Here is a 20,898-nt window from a genome sequence, read left to right as displayed (position 1 = left end):
GGGTGATGACACTATATTGTGGGTAAACCAGAAGAATCAAAACTCATTAGGCTATTTAGCATTACTTTGGACCTTTGAACGAGGCAACATGTAGCAAGGTCAGATTCCTTTGGCCTCACTCTTATCTCAGAGTGGAAGGATGAGAGTGGATGAAGTTTATTGAGAACTTCATTGTAAACTGCCCAAAATGTTCAATAACAAAAGCTGTGTGAGGCTTTGATACTTGTCTTGTGTTTCTTTCCTTGATAGAATAAGTTGTAACAGTGGTTCCCTATGCTATGTTTTATGAAAAAAAAGGATGATGTTGAAAGTGGACTATAACTGACTTAGAGTTAGATTGTTAAATTTCAAAACTTCTGTATGTGCGGCAGAATCAGGTAGGAATAGCCTCAAATTCAGTTCTCAGGGAACTATCTGTAGTTAGGGTAGTTTGTGGTAACCTCTTTGTCAAGGTACTTAATTTCCCTACAGACAAATAGCAAGGGTTCACAGTTATTCCCTCCCACAGGGGCGAGTATAGCAAAGAAATGTTACAGTATTTTGCTCCCTTAGTACATGTTCAGTATTTGTCCAATGCAGCTTTTGTTGCCGTCTACTCTGGAAAACAGAAAAAAAATCTGTAACTCACAAGTGCTTTCTGGAACAAATGCACAAAATATTTCTACATAATTTTGTTTCAGATTTGACCCTTGCCCATTATACTTCATTTGAAGCCGTCAGGAGTAAGGGGAGATGACTTTTACACAAAAGGAAAACACACACTAGATCCACAAGTTTAGAATTACTACTAATTATTAATTTTAATATTCCTCTTTTGGGCAGGTTGATTGAACTTCTAGCTGTGATTCAACTGCTGTATAAACATTTTTCAAGATTAATATTAGTATTTGCAGCCATTGATTTTATTATTTTATAAATTTCTATTGTTGTAATCCATTTGCTTCGGGATTTGCATAAATCAGAAATGGTTTTTCAATATTTTTAATACATGAAAAGTATTGGGTAGAGAGGGAAATAGCACTTAGATTTAGATACAATTAACATCTGTATATGCTAATTTAGTGCCCCATAGTACTATTGTATTTAAGGGGAATAGGGAGTGAGATAAAGGTTGTCAATCATTTTAATTAGCAAATATGCTTGAGGCTTGTAAATAGCTGAGATTTTATTTTCCATATGTATGCAGGTTCTCATGCAAAAGCTCTGAAAAATTGTGCAATTGCTTATTTATGGACTAGGAAACGTGGATAATATTGAATGTTGTGTAACAATATATGAACCTGTGTTGGTATGCTCTGGAGTTGTGTCTAGAATATTTTCTGTATTGAAGAATAGTACATATGGTCTTCCTTTATTTAAACTTCATTGAACATGGGAAAATTTGATTTAGCTATTTAACATCTTAAATATGTGGATTTGTGAGTTCCTAATTATGCTCTGAATTTTCCTATCTCCCCCCCCCCCCAGGTGAGGTAGCATCATTCTATTCAAGAATACATAATAGCAAGTAAAACACTTGATCAGATAGAACATTTTCATAAGGGGATACTCAAATCCAAGTACTGTGGAACTCAGGTAGAAAGGGCAGAAGGGTGAAAATCTCGAGAAGCAGGCAAATATTGATTTCAGTGAAAAAGTGAGACTACTTTCCTGCTATATATCAGTAAATCATCTTCATCTGTTAAGCTTCAGGTAGCTTATCCAGTTATGATCAGCTGCTGATCATGATAATAATTGATAAGTTTCCAGTTAGGACAGTATCATAATCATCTTTATGGTGGCTGACCATCCATCACTTCTGATTTTTCTTTTCTTTAAAATACATGGCTAACTTTTTCCTGATACATGAATGTCATGCTAGATTGTGCTGTAAGTAAATCAATGATGAACTGAAGATTCAAATAGTTATAATACTTCATCTGAATCTGTGCCTTGCTCACACCAGGCTTTACCACAACACTTTTATTGGTGTTATGCAAATATATTTAGTATTTATTTGTTTATTATGTTGCCTAACTTTGGGCAGTTTTCATAATGGTAGGGAGAAAAGCAACATAAAACAAAAGCAAAAATGGCAAAGATAACTAACACAGATGGGGATAAAAGAAAAAGAAGAAAAGGGGCTGCAATAATTGTTAACACTTTGTAATGCATCTAGATCAGTGGTTCCCAAAGTGGATGGTACTGCTCCCTGGGGGCCAGTGGGATGCCTTAGGGGGGTGCTAAGAGGTAGGGGGCGCTGGAGGTGGGCCCCTCGCAGGGCACAATTCAGGGGTGGGATTTTGCAGGTAGCTTGGCCAAACTCCTGCCCCTGGGAATCAAAGCACTGAAGCATGAGCGGCGCAGGAAACTTTAGCCAGGCTCTCAAGAGATGAGAGTGACTCTCCACTAACAGGCAGCCAAGATATCTGCAAACTGTCAAGTGCTCCTTAAGAGAGACGATTTTGCAAATAGCTTGGCTGAACTCCTGTGCAAAGGGAAGCACAACATTGTTGCACCTTGCTAACCCGGGGTGGGGGAAGGTGGCTCATCCCCGAAGCTCCAGCATTGCTCCAGCAGCGCAGCCCCGAGGACGCTACCTTTGCCTGCACCCATCACCAAAGCGCAGCAGCCAGAGAAGCACTCCATTCAGAAGCGCTGAACTTCCAGTCGGCACTGGAGGCAGCGCTGGAAGGGAAGAGGCGGCGCCTGAAGGGGCTTCCACAAAGGAGGAAGAAAACCTTCCCTCTGCCACCGCTGCTGCTTTCTCCCCTCTCATAAACCCTGCCAGCTCCTAGGTGTCCTGTTTGCAGTCCTGGCCGAGGACACGCCCCCCTGCCTCCTGTTATGTGTCTATCGGGAGCACCGAAGCCTAACTTCTGGAGTCCTTTCGGGGCACCGGGTGAAAAACCGCATCCAGTCGGCCACTCCTTTGTCTGAAGGGGAGATCCCTGGTTCCTTGTGTTGCCTTGTTGTTTTTTTTCTCCCGTGGACTCCCGTGGAAGAATCAAGAGTTTCACTTATTTGTGGTGTGGGTCCCTATCACAAAATCGGAGCCTTTTGGCAAGTCTTCTTGTATTTTATGTTACCGGCCCATTGCAGGCTGATAAATATAGTAGTTTGGGTAGAGAGGCTGTTGAGAGAAAGAGAAATTGTAATATAGTGGCAGAATAGTTCCATTTTATTATACTGGTTGGAGAGTGGCTTCTGATAATCAAGAAATGCAAAACAGTAAATGTTTCCCCCTCCTAATCAAGGTGACACTATTTAATACCTGAGGCAATAAGTAGTAGAAATTCAACAATACAGAATGAACCATTTTATGTGACACCTCACTGTTGATACTTAGAGACAATTTTGCTGGTTAGCGGAGAGAAGCAGCCGGAGTCACTGTCATCTCTTGAGAGCCCGGCCAAAGTTTCCTGCGCCACCGTCAGTCAAAATTCAAATTAGTGGTCCACGGGATTTACAATTATGAGTTTGGTGATCCCTGAGGTCCAAAAGATTGGCCACCCCTGGATTAGGCCACACCTCCCTGGGTAGAAAATAGGTAGATAGGTTAAGGAAGGGATAGAGAGAGAGACAAAGGAAAGAGAGAGAAAGAGAGAAAAAAGAAAGTGTGGGAAAGAAGGAGGGAGGGAGGAGTAAGTGAATGGGATATGGAGGGAGGGAGGGAAAGAAAGAAAGAATGAAGAGACAAGAAAGAAAAGAGAAAAGGGAAAGAAAAAGGGAGAGAGAAAGGAAGAAAAGGGATGGACAAAGAAAGAGGGGATGGAAGGAAAGAAAAAGAAAGAAAGAAAGAGGAGAAAGTGAATGAAAGATCTAGTCCAATCACCTGCTCCAGAAGAGTGTGGGTGTGTACTGAAAAGGTTTGGGAATCACTGATCTAGATGAATGGATGTAATTAATTGCAATAAATTAAAGCTCAGTTTTGATCTGATGAAAATATTACTAGTGGATCTAATGTTCTTACATAATTTTAATTTTTTTTTCATTTATATTCACAGTAATTTCTCTTTTCTTTCAGCTTTACTCGCTAAATGATTACAAACCTCCTATTTCAAAGGCTAAAATGACACAGATTACTAAGGCAGCAATCAAAGCCATAAAGGTAAGAAAATGATTATATAGCTTACAAACGTTTCTTAGCTTTAAATGGTTCAGGTAGGTAGTGCAGAGCAATGCCCAGGTATCCTGGTCATTACCTCAATTTCCATTTTAAAATTTTTCACAGTTGGTTAAAATTTAATGTGTGGAACCTTTAAATAATTATATGTTTTCATTTTGTTTGTGGTATTTTTTTAATTCTGCAAAAAAGAAATTTGTCTGGAAATATTTTAAATGTTAACAATTGCATGTGCCCCTATAGCTCTAATATTTTGGGGCTTTTAATTCACAACACACATACTGATACACATACATACGTATACAAATACATACATGCACACACACTCACACAAACACACAATGAAAATGAAATGAAAAGGTTTTGTTTACATTAAATAAATGATGTAATCAATAGTTTAAAGGGGTCATTAATGGGAACAAAAGCCAAAAATAAATACCTATTTAACGGGAGATTTCCATTAGAACTGTACAATGTTTTTCCTTCCTGCTGTGTTCTCCTTTCCCCTTAAAAATAATGTTAGTATTTGGTCATGCATTTAGTCAAAAAGAAGAAGCCATTCCTTTTTTACTGTGTTCTTAAACTCTATTTTCTATTAAAGGGATATTTTTAAAAAGACAAAGAAATAGAGCATAGGAAATCTTCCAAATGTGGGTCTTGAGGGTATCATTCACTAAATTAAGTAACACACATTAACCAGAAAATTGCTAAAACAAGAAAGATGGTATTTAGTGGAAGCTATATAAATGTTGTAAGCTTCCCAGAGTATAACCAATATGTGAGTTGGATGGCTATATAAATTTGCTTAATAAATAAATAATCAAATAAATAATAAACCTATTATATATTTTTATTTTTAGTTCTACAAACATGTTGTACAGAGTGTTGAGAAGTTCATTCAAAAGGTAAGTCACCAAACAAAACATCATAATTTTAGTAATTTAAATACTCATGAATCTAGATGTTTACATATAGATAAAAGTATTAAAGGCATTAATGTTACTGGATATATTATCACAATTTACAATCTGATGAGGTGCATAGGTTATTTTTCTTCTGTGGAGCTGTTGTAAGGACAAGCATGTTTGGGAGTCAGAATAGCTTGTTGAAATATGAAGAGTCCTTTATGTGATTCAGTTCACCTATTGTTTCCTTTACATGGATTACTTTGCAACCAGTGGATCCCTTGGGTCACAAAACTAGCATCCATGACTGCTTGCTTATCATAAAGGGTTTTATCTATTTTATGGATATTATATGAATTCAGTTTAATAAAAGCTCAACTTCCTTTGGAATTTACCCATACATTTTCAGAGTAACAGAACAGGGGCCACAAATCTGCCTCGGATGATTGTCTCTGCACTAAATAACACCTTTCCAGAGGTTGAGAATGCATCTTTGAACACCTTGCCGTGTCATGTACAGCCATTTGCTACCCTTCTATCTACTTGAACAGTAAATAAATCATGTTCCATAGAATGGCAACATTTAGAGGAATCAGATTCGGTAAACCTCAGCCTGGCATTGGTTTGACATTTATTGTCCATATGAGATTGAATTGCCTAACCATCTTACAGCATTTTTTGTAAGAGCACAGGTGGCAATGACCACCTGTGGGTAATTTTGAGGTAAATTTTGGTTGAGTGTCCAAGCTAAAGTATCAACTGCAGGAGACTTACATCAAGTAAGTAGAGGTGCCGGTGGCATATCATGGGTCTTACGCAAGTTTGAAATACTCCATAAAATAGATCTCTCTGGGTGACAGTGAACTGTGAACCTTACTTTGTTTGGTACTCCTTTCTCCAGCATGCTGTTACAACCATTCAGACAAGAGAGGCAGAAGATGCATTAAGGCCGGAGGAGAAGAGGGTGGAACTAGCACTCCATAGGGTGCACCAGGCGGATACCTGGGCCATTAGGCAGCTATGGCTGCATCCTTTTTCACCTGAACTTCCCGACAGTGGCTATGCCACCTGCAGGAATCCATCCCTGCCACAAACATTAGAGCAAAAACTCTAAAGGACTCTGACTTTCACTCTCAGTGCTTGGACTTTTAACCAGTAAGAATGAGCTGACAGGGGGAGCAATTAACATCAAAATGTTTTTTGTTTCTTCCAGAGTTAAAGCCTCCCCATTGGTATTGAGTTTTGTCTTAATGTTACCCCCCGCCCCATAATACCAGCTAGTGCCTATAACTTCTTCACAGAGTACATATTAGTAGAGTCATGCCTCTGAGAAATTGCTGTTCTCTATGACTAGCTGTGTTATTATTTAAATCATTAAAAAACTTTGAATATTCCAACTGTTAACATCAAAATGAAGGTAATTTCCCTAAAAATATTTAGTTTTCATTATCTTTATATAAATGAAGTTTAAACAATTGAAATTTTCCAACAAATGATTATACCACACTATATGCATGACACATTGTAATATAAAGCAATACCATACAGGTATTCTTTTTTGAGCATTCATAATTTCTATAGCTTAGCTAATAAATGTTATAGGAAATTTGTATTCTTATTGTATTTCTATGTAGTGTAAACCAGAATACAAGGTGCCTGGCTTATATGTCATTGACTCGATTGTACGACAGTCTCGGCATCAGTTTGGACAAGAAAAGGATGTCTTTGCTCCTCGGTTTAGCAATAACATCATTAGCACTTTCCAGAATTTATATCGTTGCCCTGGGGATGATAAGGTATGGATTCTTCTACATTTCACTCTTTCCCCAACCAATTACTTCAGTTTACATTAAAAATATAATTTTACAATTTTTAATGTATTTTTTACTTGACAATGTTCCTGAGTAATAGATAAATATTATTTGTGAATTGGGAGAAAGTACTGCGCATGCCTTCTTCACAGTAGTCCCTCTTGGGTTTAAAAATTGTTATGCAGAGTACTGAAAAAGAGTAAGAAATAATAAACCAAAAGAAAAAAAGAGATGAGATTAAAGAGAAAAAGAAAAATAGATGTAGCTAAACCATTCACTGTATTTGTCTATATCTTTCTGCACTGCTGTATTTTATCATATTTTATATATTACATTTTTTAAAAAAATTCTCATTTCTTTCTTAAGAACACATCGATTTATTACAGTCACAATTTTCTTCACTTTTCTTTTGGTACATAACATCATCCAACATGTATTAATTGTGTAGTTACAGTCTCATTAATTCTTCCTGTATGACCAAACCATCTCAATGTATTTTCATAATGGTCACTGCCAGTCCATATTAATTCACTACTCATCTTTTTAGTTATATCACAGATATCCTTCATAAGGAACTTAGTCCCAATAGATTCAACTTTTATGTTTTCCTTGACCTACCCAATTCCCAGTCCAGTTTAATAAAGTACTTTTGGCATAAACACATTCTTATTTCTTTTGGAAAGAATAGTTTTTTGCAGCAGTTCACATATCACTCCCTATCTTTTTACCATCATCTGTACATTTTCAATGGTTTCCATTTTCACTCTTTTCAAGGGACACATTCATCTACTAATAAGTATTGCAGTATTCTGTTTTCCTTGAGATATACAACTTCCTTGCATTTCAGTACATTAATTTTCAGGTTGTTACTCATATAGGCAGATGTCTGTTTATTTTGGAAAAATTAACACTATATCAATCAGCATTTTCCAATATTTTAGTACTATTTTTGACAAATGAAAGGAATATAATTTGATTGAATAATGAATTGCAGATGGAAAAGAATATAATTGTTTATGGGTATTCGATTATTATTTCAATGTTTAACATGTGCGCCATATTTTTGAATCCCATAATGATGTCAAAAGCATAAGTAGGCTTTGGCTCTAGCAGGTGACCTGATGATGACTTTGCACTATTATTGTACATTAAACATTGCATAATATATTCATATCAAGGTAATCCAATAATAATATTCTTATAGAATGTATATAAAATTAAGCATGACAGTACCTAACCTGAAGTTATGCGTTATGTATATAAATGAGCTAAACTATAAAATTGAGAAATTGAGTTTAAGTTCCTGGGGATTTAAAATAATAGTTTAAACAGAATACTAAAGGTTTAGATTGGAGGGAATCTAAGATCCCATAAACTGAATTCTCTCAGGCAGTAGAATTTATTACTTTACTTCCCTAGCCCCCAACTATTTTAATAGGTGCACTAGCAGCTGCAGAGGAAGGGGACATTACCTTTTTGTTTTCAATAATAGAATTCATTTTTGTTCTTACTTTCTAAGAATTTTGTGGCCATTGCTAGAAGATTCAGAATCTGAATCACTAGATACAAAATAGAATCACTAGAATCATTCAATGCATTCATAGGAATAAAATGAGGAAATTTAATCCAAATTGAACAAGTCTGTTCATTGTGTCATATAGATCAGGGATCCCCAACCACTAGACCACGGCCCACTATCCGGCCGTGGTCTGTTTGGAACCAAGCTGTGCAAGCAGCTGGCTGGAGCACACGCATAGCTCAACTTGTGCCAGTGGTGGGCTGATTCTCCTCTCCCCTCCCCCCCCAGGCTGCCAAGCCATAAAGATTGGGGACCCACTGACATAGATTATTTTTTATTCTCTAAGACTGGAGAAGGCATCTTCTTTGCAGGTAGGGACTGAAATGTACCATCAGCTGTTTACTAATCTACCTTCTTGTTTGCCTCATTCATTTTTTTGACTGGTAACTATAATTGATTATGATGTCTGAATGTAATCAATTGGTTATGGTTTATCTCCAGATCATGGTTTGATGAGTATGTCAAATCATAGTTTAGATCTTAGCAGTAGTGTTGACTGAAATATAGTAGTTGATTGAGACAGGATAGAAAATAGTGGTTAATTATATCAATTGAAGAAAATAAGAGGAAAGTGATGTTCCTGAGTAATAAACAGAATTTTGGACTAGTCTGCTTACTCTATGACAAATAATATTGAAGTTTCATGATTTCGAGTCCTAGTATAAAAAGAGAACTGAAATCCACAACACATTCCTGATCCTTGTAACCATGATAAGGAATATTGAATATAGCCTCAGTAGTTTTATTTTAAAAGCTGTTTAACTTGGAATAGGAATTTATATGATATAAAGTTTAATATTAAATGTTATCTCTTTCCTTCCTAGAGTAAAATTGTTAGAGTGCTCAATTTGTGGCAGAAGAATAATGTGTTCAAAAGTGAAATTATCCAGCCTCTATTGGATATGGCAGCAGGAATTCCTCCTCCAGTTGTGACTCCTGTTTTGCCAGGGACAACTGCTACTTTGAGTAATAATACACCAGGTAACAAGAACCCAACATTATTCGTTTTACATCCACGACAAACATCCATGTTTAACAACTCCTTTTAAATTTGCAAGAATAGATTTTTGTTGCATTACTTTTTTGCAGTCACATTTCTTCCTGATACGTATATATTTTTCATTGAAATGTATTATTTACTGATAGGTAAATAATAATGTTCTGGTTTTTTTATTTTGTTTCTTTGGATAGGGACTTCCTTTATTTATTTTTTGTATAGCTTTTTAATATTTTATGTCTGGTCTTTTGAAAGGTGCACCATAACTATGAGAGGGAATTATAAGGGGGAAATGGGGAAAAAAGTCTTTCTATAAGGATTTGAATGAAATGAATACTTAAATTGGTTAATATTTACTTGTGAGATTTCTATTGGTAGAAAAAGAGATTATAATTCCGTATCAGTCAGAAGAGTCCAGAGTTAAGACGTACACATACATGTCTAATGAAGATGGTTAAGTTCAACATCATTTTCAAGTTAAAAGTGCCTTTAAGAACTTTATTTTTCCAGAAAAATAGTATATTTCCACATTAGCCATTAGGGGTCAGCATATTCTACAACATATAAATTCATACGCTGTTTTACCTAAAAAATCCTGTGAAGTAAGTTGGGCTGAAACAGAATGATTGTTCCAAAGTCACCCAATTAAAGTAATCTAATCTAAGAATATATTAGATAAAATACAGATATGATTAATCTCCTGCTATTTTCTACTTCTTTCCAACAGTATCTAAATATAGCTGCTTATCTTCTTTTCAGGAACTCCAGTAACTCCCGCTACTCCAGCCAATGTAATCCAAAGTTTACCTGATCCATGGGTATCTCAGATAACTAATACAGATACGCTTGCTGCTGTAGCACAGATCCTGCAGAGTCCACAAGGTCAACAGGTAATACGTCCATTTTGGCCCGATCTCCACCTACAAATACATAATTCTGCTCCTCTGCTTCATATAGTTTAAATTGCTGTTGAAAAGTTAAAAACTAATTTCAATTAGTTTTGCATTTTTAATTTTTTACTATTTCTGTTTTTTAAAGCAAATAATGTGAAAATCAATCAATCAATAATAAATATTGAATATGAACACTTGTCTTGATGCCTTTTATGCCAAAATTTAATTTTTTGTATTAATTTTATTGAAGATGTCATCGAAAGATAAAAAATAATGCAAACTAAAATATATAAGAATAAAGAGAAAAATTGGAAGTGCAGAAAAGGAAAAAATAAAGAAAAAGAGAAAGGAAAGAGAAAGGAGAGGAGAGAAGTATATAAATAAGTAACTTCCCCCATCATCACAAGTACAAACAATTTTAATAATTTATCATCTCTTAAAATACAACAAATGTTGTCTTCTTCCCATACCTTATCTCTTAATTGTAAACAAAATCTTAAAATATCTTTGTTCAGTCCTGGTCAGCAAAAGCCATTAAAGAGTTGCTAGAGATAATAATGTATCTGTTTTAACTTCAATCAAATAAACCAACCTTATATTCTTTCCCTGTAACTATAACAACCTTGATTTTTAATTCCTTCAAATAGTGTTTTAGAACTTGATTTCTTTTCATTTTTTCCCTTCTCCAAAATTCCTTCAAACCTTAACAATTCCCTCTTCTGAATCTAGTGTAGAAAAAGTTATTTCATTAGCTTGTTATTTTTATGTCTTTTTAAATTATTAGCACTTCAATTTCATTTGTACATCCAGTTTTATAATCTTTTTCCATATTCTTATAGCTTGTCATTTTTAAATGCATTCAAATCAATTTCAGTCTTGCCAGTAGAGTTTGTTCCTCTCTGTAATATCTATACACTACCTATCTTTGATAACATTCTTAAAATAAACTTCTGAGTCCATTGTTCACAAGTATCCTTGATAATATCCAGTGTTAAAATATTTTGCTCCCTTCTGAATTAGCAAATTGACTTTTTAGTATTCTTCTTTAATTGTAATTTTTAGTTTCTTCTAGCTTTCTCTAGTATTCAGCTTTCAAACTCCCACTTTTTCATGTTTTTTTCCTAAGGAATCTAAACAACAACAATTTCCCATAAGAATGATTCTTATAATTAATTTCAGAATCTCATTTCAAATCCTTCTGGACTCTTAGTCTGTTTTTAACTTTCCAGAATCAGTGGTCTAAATACTTTGGCTGTTTATTCCCAAAAAGTATTTTTTCCCAAATTATTAAACTTGTACCTGAAACTAATTTTGTTAACAAGAAAACTTACCCAATGAATGCAGTAAAGACTTGGCCATTCTGGGAAAAATATTTAAAAAGGAGTAAAAAATAATTCCAAAAGCGATTAAGAAATGAACTAAATATTATATCTATAAACAACTATGAGCTTAGATGGAATAGCTTAACTCCCAGCTGCTCGCATATGCTGACCACTAAAATTTCCTATGGTCTAATCACAAGGAGCAGCTATGATGAGCTCTATCTATCTCTATCCATCCATCCATCTTAATACATTTGGCCACTGGTTTCTGCTGCAAACAACATCCCTGCACTTTCACCATGTCTTCACCAGACATCTGTGCCAAAATGCTCTCTTTGATTATCACTTTGACATGCATTTCCATCCTGTTTCTTTTGTAAGTACATTGAATATTGCTTATATTTTACAAAACATTTTGAAAATTTATAATTAGGAATTATGTGCTTGGAATTGAAGTTTTGATTTGGGATATTTTGTCCCATCTTTCAAAGCAGTGCTAGAATTGATGCTTATTTTCAGATTTTATTTATAGCAAAACTATCTTCTTCCGAACTCCATTTCAGCTTCAGCAGTTAATACAGACATTGCAGATGCAACAACAGAAACCACAACCATCATTGCTTCAAGCACTGGATGCTGGTCTCGTTGTTCAGCTACAGGCTCTCACTGCTCAACTTACGGCTGCTGCTGCCGCTGCCAATACACTCAATCCACTAGAACAGAGTGTCTCTTTTAACAAGGTAGTTATTCGTAAGATTGCTGAACAAAATATTTGATTAAAGTTATACTAAGTCCTCCACAGTTTGACTCATTTCAGTGATTTTCTCTTTGCAGTGTTAGATGGGAAATACAGTGGAATTCCATTCACTAAATGAGCCTGAGACCCTTAGTCATACTCTGTTTCTGTGGTAATTTACCTATATATCTAACTAAAAGCAACTTGGTTATGAAGGAAAAAGGTTCATTTCTAACTCTCAGATTGAAAACTTGCTGAGTAGTAGAGTTGCTGCGTTCCTATCTGTAGCAGTTTCCATAAGAAGATTAGAGATGTTCTAATCATGGAGTGGTAACAATATGAAATCTTCTACTTTTTTTGTTTATTTTGTTTATTTTGTTTTTTGTATGTTATGTTTTATGTTTTGTTTGCTTTATCTGTTTTTTCTTTTAAATTTTAGTTTAATATGCTGTTTATCATGGGGTCCTTAACCCCTGGGCCATGGCCCACAACCGGGACATGGCATATTCAGAATTGGGCCCCACAAGGACTGGCCGGCATGCACACGTGCAACTTAATTTGCACAAGTGGAGGGCTGAAGGGCACTCACAAGCATGCATGCTGGCCCACTGCTTGTGTGGCCCAGTTCCTCCCCCCCACCTCCCAGCCGAGCCACCAAGCTGCAAAGATTGGAACCACTCCTGTATATGACTGATACACCAGTTTGGTGTTGTGGTTAAAGCACCAGGTGAGAAACCAGGAAACTGAGTTCTAGTCCTATCTTAGGCACCAAGTCAGTTGAGTGAACTTGGGCCAGGCATTCTCTCTCTCAGCCCTAGGAAGTAGCCACTTCTTCCAAAATCTTGCCAAGAAAACTACAGGGACTAATCCAGGCAGTTGCCAGAAATAAAAAAAATGACTCAAAGGGATAAAAATTAAAGAGATTGATACACTGTTTTTGTTGTATGTGTCAATGCTTCTATCTTGATCATAGCTAAATTAATACAATAATAGTAATAACAATACTCAATTTATGTAGTAACTGATACAAAATTTTCTCTTTCACAATCAGTTGACCAATATTACTGTAATTTTTTTGTCCTGTTTTTGCAATTCTTGGTGTTCTATTGGGAACTAAACTTGCAGTTCTAAATCATGTATAGTTGTCGCTTTATCAAAGCCTATCTTACAATTTCTAATTTTAGTAACCCAAGTCATGTCTTTGGGGTACATATAGATAATGTATATTAATTAATGTAATCCCAATTAAGTATGTATATTTTGATTTTTATATTTATGTGATTATTTTGGATCTGTGGTAACACATATAAGCAAGACAAAAGGCATTGTTTTAGAAAGAATGTTTTGTACATTCGTATCATAGTTGTTATAGTTTATTCATTACAGTTAATATATACATATATCTAAAGCATAAAAAATCTAATAGAAATCTTTTATTTCAAATAATACTTTTCTTGTTCAACAATGCCTTTTTAATGCATAATTTGTTTGTTCCTAGAAGCTGATAGATAGGTTTGGAGATTTCGGAGAAGAAGCTGATTTGAATGAAGAGCCCAAAAAGGAAACTCCAACTTCTCAATTGTAAGTCTTAATTTGTTATTGGAAGTACCTCATTTTATATTTTAATTTGAACTTATTTGTAAAGTAAATCTGCAGTTAAACCCAACTTTTCTGGTTTTAATTGCTTGTCCTAATCCAGAGGCTTTTCACCTATGCAAAATTGTTTTGGAGTATTTGTGATGTTAAGTGGTGATGGGAGAAGTAGTTATGGAAATATTTTTTTAATTGTTTAGTTTTTAAATTATTTTCAGACAGGCCAGACTTCCCCTACTTGAGATTTCAAGTACATTTTAATCTTACTAAAATATTCTTTTAAGTCATTTTCTTACACCTAAGAAAGGGGAAAAAGGGAGGAGAGAGGAGTTGCTGAGGATAAGCCATAATTTCTTAAATGAACAGTTGGGTTCATTCAATATGAACTATTGTTTAAAAGTCACAGTATTGGGTTCTCCCTACCACATAAAGTGCAATATGACCTACAACAATGTTTGAATTCCATTATATTCCCATTAGATCAAGCTAGTCTTCTTGTCCCTTCCTATTCTCACCACATTTTGCGAGAACACCAAATTCTGGTTCCACAAAGCTCTGATATATTCTTTAAGTAATTAATTCTGAATGTATTTATACAGTTACTATAAACAATAGGGTAACTACTAAATTATGTATTTTAGGCCTCTTGTATCTGAATCCGTGAACAACTCACTTTTTCATCAGTTAGCTGAACAACTACAGCAACAAAACTTTGAACATCTTCGGCAGCAGCTTCTAGATCAGCAGCCATCAAAGGTATATTATTTTTCTTTTGGAAATATTGCATTTATTAAAATTTCTAAACTAACCACATGGCCTTAGATTTCTAATTTTTTTGAAACAACATGATGTTACTTTAGACATTCAAAAAAAGTATATTTGTGTTGCCATCTTGAATTCCGCTCAGCATTAGCTTCCTTTTCCTTCTCCCCCCCCTTTTTTTTTTGTTCAGTATAACACTTGCTTATACTTCACTTGTTTATATTTGCATTTTAACTTCTATTCCTAACATTTATTTGAACTGTAGTTCCAGGGCTGTGGTTTGAAATAAAGAACTGAATTTTGCACACTTGTTTGTTTTCTTGTTGATATTATCCAAAATTCCAAACATATTCCATAATACAAATTATGTACCAGTTATTGGAACTTGTGGGGGGAGAGAGAGAGAGAGAGAGAGAGGCAGGCAGGCAGGCAGACCGACTGACCAACAAACAGACATGTGTTGCAAGTTTGAAGCTTAAAAAAAATAATGTAAACCCCTTTCACTGCAGGTAAGCCCTGAGGAAACTCAAGAAGAAAATTTTGGTTCTGAGCATTCAGCATCACCTTCACAAGACAGCAGTCACCAACAGTTTTTAGAAGTGGAAACAAAGCTTGACAATTCAATGGATGTTCAACAACAGGTAAAATTTAGTCTTTCTATTTAAAATATGAATTTAGTAGATCACAAAATTGTAAAATAAACACTATATACTATCTGTAATCTCAAGGTGGCCTAATTTACTGGGAATGTAAATGATTAACATTAGTTTTGATGTCATAATATAATTCGTTGGAGACCAGGATACTCTGTCCATGAGCACAGTAAAGACAACATTGAGTAAGAAGATTTTCCTACAACAAATTGATGTCTTCAGGAATATACGAAAAAAACCTCCATAAGCAAATATAGATAAGAATGAATATATTTTCCAATATGTTGGCATCTCATTTCTTCCCTATTTTTAGGACATGGATATAGATGAAGCCCAGGAGGTTATAGAACAAGAAGTCTTTGAACAAGAAGAAAAGAAACCAGCTGTTCTTTCAAGATCACGAACACGCTCAAGATCACGTTCAAGGTTTTTGTAACTTTATTACAAAGATACTTGTCTTCATGCTTAAAACCCATATTTTGTTTCTCTTATGAACTTTATGTTTTACATTAACATAATTTAACTGATTATTTTATAGGTCACCAAGAAAAAGAAGGTCAAGATCACGGTCTGGTTCTCGAAAGCGTAAACACAGAAAGCGCTCACGTTCTAGATCAAGAGAAAGAAAGAGGAAGTCATCAAGGTCATACTCAAGTGAAAGAAGAGCTAGAGAAAGGGAAAAAGAAAGACAGAAAAAAGGGTTACCTCCTGTCCGATCAAAAACACTAAGTGGTATGTATGATCTGGTTAATTTGATTATTTGTATGGATATTTTCTGAAATGTTTGTAGTACATATCTGAGATTCTCAGTGTCTGTATTTCCTTTCATTAAAATTACATTACCACTCAAATTGTTTTTAAGATAAATTTCAGCATGATCCATTATAGTAGGCAGAATAGTTTGATTTTTGGGATACCACTCTCTAGAATTTATACATCAGGGAGAAACAGAACTACTACTGCTGACTATTATTATTAACCTTAGAGATCCCAGCCCACAAAAGAGGTGTAATTCTGTAGATAGATGAGCACTGTGCTAAATAGTACTGTTAAATCTAGTGAGACTTTCTAGGTTTCAGGGTCAACTCAGAATTAAGAGCTGCTTGCTATTTCTGGGACTTAGCTTATTCTATTTGATATTTACTGTGGGAGAAATATTATTAAGCTCACTTAAATTTAAATTTTTCTATGATTAGTTACTTGCCATTTCTATACATTTTGTTAGTTTGTCTGCACAGAATATTTTAAAAATATATGCATGGTGCAAAATTTTCTGCCAAGATTTGTTATAAACATACATTTTTATTTTAATAAGTCAATAAATTGGATGTATTATTAATATACATTTAACTAAAGTTAATGAAAGCATTTTAAAAACATTTCATAAAAATATATTGCACGAAGCTGAATATGTTGCTCATAAATATTCAGTGGTATGTCCACTATAGTTTTCTATATTCTTATAATATTTGCCTTTTTTTCCTGTAACGTGGGGATGGGAGTTGTATTCTTCTCTCCATAACTTGTTGGAGGAGTTTCAAGAAAGGTTTTGAAGTTAATAAGTTGGTTTCTAAGAGGAAGGAAGAATTAAAGATTACTACTCCCTCTTTCATGGCATCACCTGCTATTTCAAGCATTTCTGTTTGAGTATTGATTTTGATTCCTTTGTTAATCACTACAGTAGTAATAACCATATTACTGTATTCAATATTTCTGTATTCTCCCCATGTCTCTGCTTTTTATATGCATTAAATATTCTTATTTATATATAGCTTTCATAAAAAGTTAGTGTTTCAGGATTTTGTTGTCCTGCTATTCACTTCTTGGAAGACAGTTGAGATTTTCCATTTCCACTGCTTTAAATTAAATAATTGTATTGATTTCTACATGTGGGCAAGTTGTAAATTGTTTCAGCTTGTCTTTTCCTCTGTGACAATAAAAGATTGTAGTGATGATAAATGACAAATTATATGAATAAAATATAAACCTTTGCCATTAATTTATTGTGGCAGTCTGCAGTACCACGCTTTGGGTTGGTCAAGTGGACAAGAAAGCCACACAGCAAGATTTAACCAATTTATTTGAAGAATTTGGACAAATAGAATCTATAAATGTAAGTAAAATAATCTGTAACTTTTAAAAAGAATGGTAATTTTGAGTTTTCATAAATTATTTATTTTACATAAAGGAAGTTTTATATGATCTATTTTAAAACAAAAGTACTTAGAGGTTGTGTGGCTGGATGCAGAGAAATATAAATTGTATTCACACAGTAAGATATTTTTTGTTACTCCATTTGTGTCTCTTAAAACATCCTAAATTTTAGGAAATCGTTTAGAATGGCATGGGGGTATGACAAACTAAATTGGAGTTGCTCATATTTATTAGTGCGAGAGGTTTTTCTGAATCTCAGTTATTAATTTCTGTTTTAATTTTACTTTTCCCCTTGTTTTTATTTTATAGATGATCCCTCCTAGAGGTTGTGCATATGTCTGCATGGTTCATAGGCAAGATGCCTATCGTGCTCTTCAGAAATTAAGCTCTGGATCCTACAAAATGGGATCTAAAATTATTAAGGTACAGTTTCAGTGGTCCTGCTTATATGCAGTATGAATTATAGTTTATTATCATAATCATGTGCATTTGTATATAATGAAGGAAAGCCACTGTGTTAGTGCTTAAGATTTTGGACTAGATCCATCCTGAGCCATAGAAACTCACTGGTTGACTTGAGCAAGACACCGTGTTTCTCATCCTATTTCATATGCTTGTTATAATAATAAGTTGATCAGTTTGCAAGGATAGTGGTACATAAATCTAACAATAGTAATAGAAGAATGTGGATCAGGTGGTGAAGGAGTAATGTCCAGGACCAATGGAAGTCTCTGCCTACTGTACTCATCTCCAAATCACATAGAAGGGAGTTGAATATGTTGGATGTTATTGGAAATTGGAATGTGTTGAGTCTCGTGTAAGTAGGGTTGGGCTAGGAGGTGGGCTCAGTGATTTGCCAGATTGTTAATTCCAAGCATAGGTTAGGTAGGAAAGATGGTTAGTGAGAATTGGGATGAAATAAGTGCTTGCCTTAGATAAACAGGATGGTTGGATGAGAAGAATACAGAATACATACGCCAAATACCAGTGTTTTCAGCCAAGGGAAATATGGTGGAAGGCATCGGCTGCACTATTTCAGGAGACAGATGATTTGTGGTAGTCTCTTTTTTCCAATCCAGTAGCTCCATGATGGGGACCTTGTGGTCAGATTATCAGAGTACTTGACCTGATAAAGCAGCATCTTTTCATGATTTGGTGATAGACAGGCAAGTAGATTTGGTGTGTGTTACTCACTCCTAGCTGAGAATAGCAATATCCTTCTTTCAACAATTTGCCCAACCAGGTTTTGGGTCCTGCCTCAGCCTGAGTACCAGGATCAGGAAGATAAGGTGGTGTTGATATATTATGAGATCTTACCTGTGACCAAGATCATTGTTTTGAAGTTTGCAGGATGTGACTGCCTTTGTGTTAAGTTGTGCCTAAGGACAAACTAGGGGTGCTGTTGTTATAACAGTACCCCTGCTGTCTATCTGGATCTGTCCCGGGTTTCCTGGCCCTGGTTGTTGGGTTGATGATTGAGTTTCCTGCACCTATGGTTATTGGGGAATTTTAACTTCCAAACAATGGGTTTTGAGAAAACCTAGGAGTTTCATGAAGATTTCCATGGATAGGTGGCCATGAATTTGTTCTAATTTTTGCTTTGGAACAATTGTCTTATGATCTGGAGGATATGGAAGGTATTACCATTACCCCTTTGTCATAGTTAAATCAACAGACTGTGTTATCAGGTCTATTTGGATTGTCCGCTAGATCGGTGACTCCAACTGCCTACCTCACCACTTGCAAGAAGTAACTCAGACTCTTGCTCTTGAATGGCCTCACTCCACTGGATCTAGGCAACTTCTTGGGTTTAGTGGCCCTCTGGAAGATGAAGCAGCAGGAATGATGCTTGGAACATAGGTGAAAGGTGAATAGTGAAACTAACAAAGCTGTCCAGGTTCAAGCTTATTCCAGAGCAGTAAGAAAAGAAAAGCATTCCTATTTTTCTCTCTCTTAGGGGATTGTGGCAGGATATAAATATAATAAGTTTCTGTATAGATTCTTATGTCTATGTTGTGTAGATTTTAATATTTATATTACTGGGAAAAAATAAAATGCTTCTAGGAAAGAATTCATCTGGAGAATGCATTTTAATGACTCCAATTAAATGGAAATGTTATTAAAAAAAACAGAAAAGGAAAAAATTAAAATGAGTTCAAAATATTTATTGGAAAAATATGCCCTGTAAAATAGTAAAATATAACTAGAAATTTAGGGTAAACAGTAAGCCTGAGATTGGGAAGAATAATGTCCAAATTCTTTGGGACTGAGAACTTTAAAAAAATTTACTGCTGCATTTACGGCAGAAAAAGCTGATATACTGAAAGAATTTAAGACAAGCACAGGAAGATTCTTTACAGATCAACAGATCATCTATGTTTTTCTGTGCTATATAACTTTGATATCTCCTTTTCTATAAAAAGGAAATTTTATGATGAATTGATCTTTTAACGTCAAATAAAAGATATTATTATAACATATTTGGACACTGCATTTTTCTGTTCTGCGAGTATGTCCTATTCAGCAAATGAATTGTCAATCAGGCTGTGTAAAAATAAACAGAATGCTATGATGCCTTGTAGAGATTATTGTATTTTTGTTTTCAACACATTGAATTTGCTTTGTTTTCAGATTGCATGGGCTTTAAACAAAGGGGTGAAAACTGAATACAAACAGTTTTGGGATGTGGATCTTGGAGTATCATATATACCCTGGGAAAAAGTTAAGGTGGATGATTTAGATGGCTTTGCAGAAGGAGGCATGATTGACCAGGAAACAGTAAATAGTGGTAAGAACAATTTTAAATTCTTTGTAATTAAAACTTTATTTTCATTTTTTTATATGTTGTTCCAGAGAAATGTATTTCCAATAAACTAAAAATGCAGTACAAGTATTGTTCCTCTCAGGCTATTTAAGAGTAGGCTGACTGTCGGCAGTCAAGCTGAATTACAGAGTTCCACTTTGTGACATCTCTAGAAAATCTCCCTCTTCAACTGGGATATATGTTAGTTTCCAAAGGAAATTTATTTACTTATTTATTTAAATAAATAAACTTATTTGCTTACGGTACTTATTTAGTAAATATACTTATTTACTAATTATTTGTTTCCAAAGGAAATTTATTTACTAATTAAATAAATATATATCACAATATTTAAGATTTAGTGTAGATATAGTCTTAGTCCAAAACTGTAGAGAATTTGTAAATAGGAGAAATCAATTGTTACTTACAAAATAATGCTTTGCCAAAAACTGTGGGGTTTGATTTGATTTGGTTTGGTTTAATTTGATGCGCAGAAAGAAACAGGAAAATCATATAAATAAAACAAAAATATATTATGAAATACTCAGATCTGAATCTCCCAGAGGTGCTTTAGATCCAAATATT

General features: G+C 34.7%; 1 protein-coding gene across 6 annotated transcripts in view; it reads left to right on the top strand.

The window, feature by feature from the left end:
• SCAF8 (SR-related CTD associated factor 8) overlaps window positions 1-20,898 on the top strand; it is a 160,305-nt gene that overhangs the window by 10,988 nt on the left and 128,419 nt on the right. For 3 of the 6 annotated variants that reach the window (XM_087939217.1, XM_026705034.2, XM_026705035.2), the window contains exons 2-15: window positions 4,007-4,090; window positions 4,966-5,010; window positions 6,645-6,806; window positions 9,225-9,381; window positions 10,157-10,287; window positions 12,176-12,352; window positions 13,847-13,929; window positions 14,583-14,697; window positions 15,213-15,344; window positions 15,670-15,782; window positions 15,895-16,088; window positions 17,369-17,469; window positions 17,820-17,933; window positions 20,142-20,298. In XM_087939217.1, coding sequence (XP_087795343.1) covers window positions 4,007-4,090; window positions 4,966-5,010; window positions 6,645-6,806; window positions 9,225-9,381; window positions 10,157-10,287; window positions 12,176-12,352; window positions 13,847-13,929; window positions 14,583-14,697; window positions 15,213-15,344; window positions 15,670-15,782; window positions 15,895-16,088; window positions 17,369-17,469; window positions 17,820-17,933; window positions 20,142-20,298 — 1,765 coding nt within the window. The remainder of the gene's footprint in view (window positions 1-4,006; window positions 4,091-4,965; window positions 5,011-6,644; window positions 6,807-9,224; window positions 9,382-10,156; window positions 10,288-12,175; window positions 12,353-13,846; window positions 13,930-14,582; window positions 14,698-15,212; window positions 15,345-15,669; window positions 15,783-15,894; window positions 16,089-17,368; window positions 17,470-17,819; window positions 17,934-20,141; window positions 20,299-20,898) is intronic. The other 3 variants (XM_087939230.1, XM_087939240.1, XM_026705036.2) reach the window with 1 other exon arrangement.

The sequence above is a fragment of the Pseudonaja textilis genome, chromosome 1, assembly GCF_049901715.1.
Source record: "Pseudonaja textilis isolate UNSWEBS1 chromosome 1, rPseTex1.2, whole genome shotgun sequence".
In the NCBI taxonomy this organism is placed as follows: domain Eukaryota; kingdom Metazoa; phylum Chordata; class Lepidosauria; order Squamata; family Elapidae; genus Pseudonaja; species Pseudonaja textilis.
The sequence above is the reverse complement of the archived record's forward strand: the minus strand, read 5'-3'. Positions and strand labels throughout refer to the sequence as shown.